At 52.3% G+C, this 7687-nt stretch overlaps 1 protein-coding gene across 1 annotated transcript in view; it reads left to right on the top strand.

Annotated features, from left to right (window-relative positions):
• Window positions 1-7091, top strand: part of LOC105001718 (keratin, type II cytoskeletal 74-like) — a 7549-nt gene extending 458 nt beyond the window's left edge. The window contains 10 exon segments of the mRNA XM_010858090.1: window positions 5-106; window positions 702-920; window positions 1354-1413; window positions 1908-2003; window positions 2480-2644; window positions 4083-4208; window positions 4542-4578; window positions 5648-5873; window positions 6359-6393; window positions 6874-7091. Of these exon segments, the coding sequence (XP_010856392.1) occupies window positions 5-106; window positions 702-920; window positions 1354-1413; window positions 1908-2003; window positions 2480-2644; window positions 4083-4208; window positions 4542-4578; window positions 5648-5873; window positions 6359-6393; window positions 6874-7091 (1284 nt within the window).
• The last annotated feature ends 596 nt before the right edge of the window (window positions 7092-7687 follow it).

Below are 7687 nucleotides of genomic sequence, written 5' to 3'. Positions count from 1 at the left end.
GGCTCCCCTCAACGTGGAGCTGGACCCAGAGATCCAGAAAGTGCGCGCCCAGGAGCGGGAGCAGATCATGGCTCTGAACAACAAGTTCGCCTCCTTCATCGACAAGGTGGGTCTCCCAGGTGGATAAGACAGTCCAGCGAGCTGTGCGTGATCCCCTTCTCCTGGCAGTGCACAGGGCACTGTGGATGGAAAGGTTGCTGCTGGATCTCATGAAGGGCTCTGTGATCATAGCACAACCTGGAGCTAGGTAGCATGAAGGAATAAATGAATGTGTTGCTTTCTTTTACAGAGAAGGGTGGAAATTTTGGTAAAAGGTAGCCCTACCTTGAGGAAGAATTGATGGGAATCTGGAGGTCAACTGGACTCTAGCCCTTCAAGGCAGATGCAGGGCTGATAGAACCATCACTATTCAGAGGGAAGGGCTCATGGTACAGAAGAAACACTTAGCTGAGACAGAGGAAGAGCATCTCCTGGGGCTGGGTCAGGCAACAGAAGCAGGTATGGAATCTCCTTCTTCAATGAGTTTTCAGTGACTGGTTTTGCCTGAAAGGCTACAGAATGAATTGTAAAGGGTCTTGTTTGCATGGAATTCCATGAGTGGGGAGTCAGGACTGGAGCCAAATGTCTTTAGAAAAATCTGTATAACCTGGTAGGGTCCATGGTGTTTTTCCACGGGACTTGTAGCATCCATCTGATTCCAGGTGAGGTTCCTGGAGCAGCAGAACCAGGTGCTGGGGACCAAGTGGGAGCTGTTGCAGCAACTGGACCTGAACAACTGTAGGAAAAACCTGGAGCCCATCCTCGAGGGCTACATTGGCAACCTGCGGAAGCAGCTGGAGACGCTATCTGGGGACCGGTTGAGGCTGGACTCGGAGCTGAAGGGCATGCGGGACCTGGTGGAGGACTACAAGAAGAGGTGAGTGGGTCCAGCCAAGGTCGTGGGTCATGTTCCCAGAGGCTTCTGGGATCATCCAGTCTCTGTGCCAGTTTTTAGGAGGGGAGGGAGCAAGCACCAGGGTCAAGGGCTCACATGCCTCCTCTGACTGTGAAGGAAGGACCACCCCTATTTGATGAGAACTTCCTACCTGGTTAATGGGAAGGAGTTCCTTTGCTCATTGATCCACCAATGGGTTCAGTGACTGGTTTGGGGCACCTGGATATTTTCCCAGGGTCCAGAGAATAGAATGTTAATGAGGCAATTCAGGGACACAGGACTGCCACCACCAGCCCCTGCAGTGCTCCAGCAGATTCTGTGGGGACTCTGCATCTGCAGCACTTGCCTGGTCAGTGTGAAGAGGGGGTCACCTGGCCAAGGGAACTGAGACCTCTGTATCTTCTCTCCTTGCCCACAAGTATGAGGTGGAAATTAATCAGCGCACAGCAGCTGAGAATGATTTTGTGGTGCTCAAGAAGGTAAGAGCGAGAAGAGCCTATGGACTCTGTTTTCCCTCGAATCCCCATCCTAACCAACCCTGCTTGGGACTCCAGCCCTGGTCTTCTTCTGGGAAGGGGCTGGTACCTGAGTAGAGATGGAGTCATATTCTGGCCTCTAGCAAGGTAGAGAGGACACACGCCTAGGATATGGGTGGAGACAGATAGGAGAGAATCATGGTCTGGGAATTGGAAACCTCTGGCTCAGCTTGGCCTTCCTGTTGTGACTTGAGGAAATTCACTCTACTTCTCTGAGCTTCCTTTCCTCCAGATGTAACAGAAAAAGAGCAGCCCCCACTTCTTTATTTATCCCCAAAGATGCATAAGAGAGAAAGCCAGTATTGAGGGTTTTTATTCACCAACCTGCTTCCCTTGGTGGGCAAAAGATAGGAAGTTAATTGACTTTTAGGGCAAGGACAGGGCACCTGGTGGGATGTGGGTGATATTGACCAATGGCTCTGGGTGCCTCTCGGCAGGATGCAGATGCAGCCTACACAGTCAAGGTGGAGCTCCAGGCCAAAGTGGACTCTCTGGACAAAGATATCAAGTTCCTTAAGTGTCTGTATGATGCGGTGAGGACACCCCCCCCCCTCCCCTTCCCCACCTCTTTCCAGCTGAGAGATTCCCTGGCTCTTCCAGGGAGATGCTAATAAGAATGACTGAGGATAAACAGAATTAAGGGTGTTTTGATGGGAAGGTGCAAAACCCTGCACTGGGAGGCCATGGAAGTATAGGATCCTGGTCCCTGGAAGCCATATTCACAGGAAAAAAATCTCACTGGGGCTGTGATAATGACCTTGGCAGTAGGCAGGTAAAAATGGCCCCATGAGGTCCTAGATGCCTGATACTGTGAATTGCAAGAAATGCCTCCCATGGCCTGCTACCCACATGGGGTGTATCCTGATGTGTGAGCCTTTTCCTCAGCTCCAGCAGGCATTTCTTCCTCCACTTTGGCCCATTCTGCCAGGCACCACAGGCCCAGAAGTCTGATGGGCAGAGGAGGGAGGTGGGGGAAGGACCCTGACTCTGTCCTCACCTCTCAACTCAGGAGGTGGCCCAGATCCAGACTCACACCAGTGAGACCTCTGTCATCCTGTCCATGGACAACAACCGTTACCTGGACTTGGACAGCATCATTGCCGAGGTCCGAGCCCAGTATGAGGACATCGCCCTGAAGAGCAAGGCTGAGGCTGAGGCGCTGTACCAGAGCAAGGTGAGGACTGATTGGGTCTCTCTCCTCCACCAGCCTTCCTTTCCTGGGAAGGGACACCTCCACCAATGGATGTGAGACATCCCTTAGGAGATGTGTTGAATGAAAGAAGGGTTATAATCAATGCCATAGCGACATTCTACTCAAAAAGAATTCTTGGCAAAAATCGTTATCAAAGATAAGCCATAAAACTGGGTAGGCATTTCCAACATAGAGGGACAGGCCATCCTCTGATGGAGGAACGAAGCGAGGTGCTCTTGCTGTAAAATAGGGATTAGGTCATGTCACCATGGGGAAGAAGGAGAGTAACAAATATGGAGGAGAGTAGCTATGGGTGACCTGTAGTGGGACAGGGAGTAAAGAAGAGGGTGCCATGAGCTTCCCTCTGATCAGTGTGGAAGGACTTCCAAGAAGAAGAGGTGGGATTCTAGGAGCATTCTGGGGGATGGCACTTACGCTTTGAAGTAAAACCCTTCTAGGCTGTCACTGAGAAGACTGTTTACCTGGGGGCCCTATGGGGCTTCGCACCTCCCAGCTTTCTTGGCCATTAAATCCCACCAACAGCAAGGACCACAGGTTCTTTGTTCCCTGTCCAGGGCTGTGTCATCCTCTCTTTTCTGAAGGACTGGCCAAGGGTGAGGGGAGGATCTGAGCTACAAGTCCTGAGCCAACAATCCCACCACCTCCAGGGTACATGCATGCGGTCCTTAGCCTTGGCCCTTCACCCGTCACTAAGGAAGGATTGTAGGGGAATGTAAATTTCATGGGACCAGGGACCTCACCCACACTGCTCACCTCTGTATCCCCAGTACCTAGAACAGAACCTGGCCTTTAAAAGATCCCTCTATAAAGAGGTGCTAAATCAATGGAGAGGTTCAGAATTCTTCTATTTTGGAAAGTGAAAGTGTTAGTCACTCAGTCATGTCCGACTCTTTGATGCCCCATGGACTGTATGTGGCCCTCCAGGCTCCTCTGTCCATGGAATGTTTCAGGCAAGAATATGAGATTGGGTAGTCATTCCCTTCTCCAAGGGATTTTCCTTACCCAGGGATCAAACCCGGTCTCCTGCATTGCAGGTGGATTCTTTACCAACTGAGCCACCAGGGAAGCCCTATTTACTTTGGAAGTGCTTAATACATGCAAACTGCATTTTCCCTTTATCCTCCCCCAGAAAAGATTAGTCAGGGAGATGAGAAAGGAGGATAGGCCCAGCAAATAGATTTCTGCTTAGAGAAACAGGTGGACTTTTTGGTCAGAATCAGCTCCAAACAGCTGGAAGGATAACCCAGGTCATGGCTCTATCACCTCCTGCCGCAGAGCTATCTCCCCTGGGTTGCTCCGGTGGTGGAAGGGTTTGCTCAGGACACTTTCTTTGCCTGGGGTGGTGAGGGATATAGGGGGTGTCCTGTCTCATCACCAACTTCCTGTCTCTGGAAACCAGATCCAGGAGCTGCAGCTGGCAGCTGGCCGGCACGGGGACGACCTGAAACACACCAAGAATGAGATGTCGGAACTGAACCGGCTCATCCAGAGGATCCGCTGTGAGATTGCAAATGTGAAGAAGCAGGTGGGCAGCAAGCCCACAGAGAGCCCTGAGGTCGGGCTTCACCCTCTGTGAGGGAGAGACTGGAGCCCATCCTTGAGTGAAAAGCAGATGTCCCCTTCCCGACTTGGGACTCTCTGGACCATTGATGGTCCCTCTTCCTCGCCATACCTTGGGACCCGTACACTCAGAGCTGGCTCCCTGCTCAGAACTGGAGGGGCCTTGTACTTATTTCACCGGACTCTCACAGATCAGATAAGGAAACTGGGCTGGAGAGAGGAAGGGGCTCTCCCAGGGTGTCCAGCTGGTTATTAGGATTAGAATTTAGGTTTCCTTTCTTTTTTCCATCTTTCGCAGGCCTTTTCTGTGTGCAGTAAACCTGCCCCATGTCCCCTTCAGGGATGCTGCTCCAAGGGCAGGCCCCACACCTCTTCCTCCCACTGGACACTCAGCACATGTAGGGCTGGGGGGGCCTCTCCTTGGGACCCTCAGTGGCCAGTTAAGGTCCTCCTCTCACTGCTGTCTCTGGGTGACCAGTGAGGATGATGGCAGATGAAGATGCTCTGGGTTGTCTGCTGGGGGACCCTGTCTTGTCTGAAAGCAGAAAAACATCATATCTTTGGGGAGATGATTTTAAGGGGGTAGGGAATCCTTCCCCAATTGACCCTGGCAGGTCAACTCTGCCCAGTGATAGAATTGCCAAACCCGGAAGAGCTGAGCCGGCTCTCCTTCCTGCACCCACACAGCCTTCCAAGCCAGGTAATGTGGGGAATACGGGGCCTGCTTTCCAACTCGACACGTGGCTGATTCACAAACTCTATGAGGACCGTTTCTCCGCCTGGTAGTATTTGCCATCACAGTGCCACTGGATGTTTTTCAGGGCCCAAATGCTCTGTCTGAGGCCATGGATATAACCTCAGGCCCTTAACCTCTTGTTGTATGGGAAGGTTCCCCTAATCCATTCAGGCCAGACTTGGGGAGCATTTAGATAGACCCTCCCTGCAGAGTGCTAGAATAGTCCAGAGATGTACACTGTTGGGTGCTAACGGGTAGGAAGGGCCCCTGCTGGGAGACACCCTGCGGGTAGGGGTCTGATCACAGAGGTGCCTTGGCACGCTGTCGGATTCTTGGAGGCTCCAGGTTGGGGTCTCAGTGTGATTCTCCAGGACAAGGTGGACTTGAAACCGACAGCCACTGGTTTCAACCTCAGGCACTAGACAACTTGCGAACATCCAAGTCTCTTCTTGCGGTCCTGAAATCCAACTGCTCTGACAGCTTTTCATGGGCCTTTAAATATCCATCTACAAAAGAAAATAGAAGCGACTCAGATACTGTGTTGGCTCTGCAGCAATTACTTGCTACCACCTTGGACCTCATCTGTAAAGTGAGGGGGGTTGGGACCTAACCGTTAAGATCTAAACATTGCTCTGGGTTCTGATGGTCTTCCCGCCCGTCCTTTGCTTTTCAGTGTGGCAATCTGGAGACGGCCATCGCCAATGCCGAGCAGCGGGGAGACAGTGCCCTGAAGAATGCCAGGGCCAAGCTGGATGAATTGGAGGCTGCCATGCACCAGGCCAAGGAGGAGTTGGCCCGGATGCTGCGTGAATACCAGGAGCTCATGAGCCTGAAGCTGGCCTTGGACATGGAGATCGCCACCTACAGCAAGCTGCTGGAGGGCGAGGAGTGCTGGTGAGCGGGGCAAGGGAGATGCCACAGTGGGGGCGGGGGACTGTGGGTGGCTCCCTGCTGGGCAAGGGACCATTTAAGAGGCAAAATAGGAAAGACAGCAGTGCTCATGACATGAGCACAGAAGGGGGCTGTTTGTTGATTGAGCTTAGCTTCCTGCAAGAGGAGGTCAGATGTGAAGCACGGTGGTTGGGTGGTGGCATGAAAAGAGCCAGTGGGGTCAGACAGACCTGGATTTAATCACTCGCTTTGCCATATGTCAGCTGTGTGGTCTTGGTGTCTGTAAATTTTATTATTTATTTGCTCATCTGTAAATGAGCAAATAAATAATCCTCCATTTTATGGAGGATTGTAATCTCCGTAAAATGAGGTTGTTTTAAGGATGAATTCAAACGATAGGCATATAAGGTCAGGAACCCATCAAAAGGCTCAGCCGAACTAGACACTTTCCTGAGGTTTTTATCCTTCTCTAACTTTCTGTCTTGCAGGATGTCTGGGGAGAATCCCTCCTCTGTGAGCATTTGTGAGTATCCCCCAGAAATGGGTTGAGTTGGGGATTCTGACTGGACTGGAAAGCTGGGGACCACAAGATAATGTGGTATCACCTCCAATCATTGTCTCCCCTCATCTGGGGGCTCCTAGTACTGTCTCAGGAAGGTTTCTCTGGCTTCAGAGAAAGTCTATTTGCCTTCTGTCCCAGGGAATCAGTGACTGAGGTCATGCCAACCCCATTTCCTTCCTGTGTCTCTCTTCTGGGCATCGTCATCCCAAGAAGGGGTTGAGAATACGGACCTGTGAGACAAATGGTCCTAGACTCTCTAGGAGGGCAGGGACCATTCTATCCCAGGTTGTCCTCACCTCGCACAAAGCTTGCAGTGTAACTGGATCTTGACCCATCCTTGCAGTGTTTTTTGACCGCCAAGGGTCGCTGTGGGATGAAGGGGGTGGCTCGCTGAGTGATGCTGTCATCCTTCTTCCCCTGTTCTGGGTCCTTCCACCACAGCCGTCATCAGCAGCAGTGCAAGCAGCTTCGGCTACCACCCTGGATCCTCGGCCAGCACTGACCTTGGGGCCAGCACCATGGCCAGCACAGGGACCAGCAGCTCCAGCAGCACCCAAAGCGGGCAGACCAGGGCCAAAGGAGCACGAGTGGGAGACCCCAAGGACTCCCAAGACAAGAGCACCCCAGTCAGCAGCCGGGCAAGGAAAGCTGCCCGGTAAAGGCCCTCAGCTTTAAGGGTTCTCTCAGCTGCTGGGAGAAGAGATGCTCTTGCCTTGCCACCTCACTTGGAGATGTCTGGCACAGCCCCCTCTTCCCGAGTCCTAGGACCACCCGTGGTACGTGCGGCCACCCACATGCACTGTGGCCTGTCTCGCTGTCAAGTTCTGGTTGGCCTCATCCTCTCCCGTTTTCAGGTCCCATCTGGACTTAGTGACTTCCTTCTTCCCTGCTGCCCTCGGCTGCTAGGAGACTTATGGACACAAGCTATAATTACCTTCTTGGCCCTGGAACATCCCTAAGAACATCCCTAGAGAGAGAGGAGAGGAGGGAAGAAAAAGAGAGGAAGAGGGCGAGGGAGGGCAGGATAGTTTTCTCTATGCTTTGGTGGAGTCAGCAGTTGTCCGAAGGCTTACTTTGCAACCTGGAGGCGGTAGCAACTCCTATATGTTAAGCACCAACTACATCTATTGCCTTTAATTCTCATCCAATTATGCAAAGTAGATGCAATAAGCATCCTCGGGACAGAAGAGACCCACCGCCCCCCCCCATCCTCTGAGTGACTGTGGAACTTGCCCCCTTCACTCCCTGGGTGCTA

Source organism: Bison bison, unplaced genomic scaffold (genome assembly GCF_000754665.1).
Source record: "Bison bison bison isolate TAMUID 2011002044 unplaced genomic scaffold, Bison_UMD1.0 scf7180017864383, whole genome shotgun sequence".
Taxonomy (NCBI): domain Eukaryota; kingdom Metazoa; phylum Chordata; class Mammalia; order Artiodactyla; family Bovidae; genus Bison; species Bison bison.
Note: the sequence above shows the minus strand (reverse complement) of the source record. Positions and strands in the feature narration are given on the sequence as shown.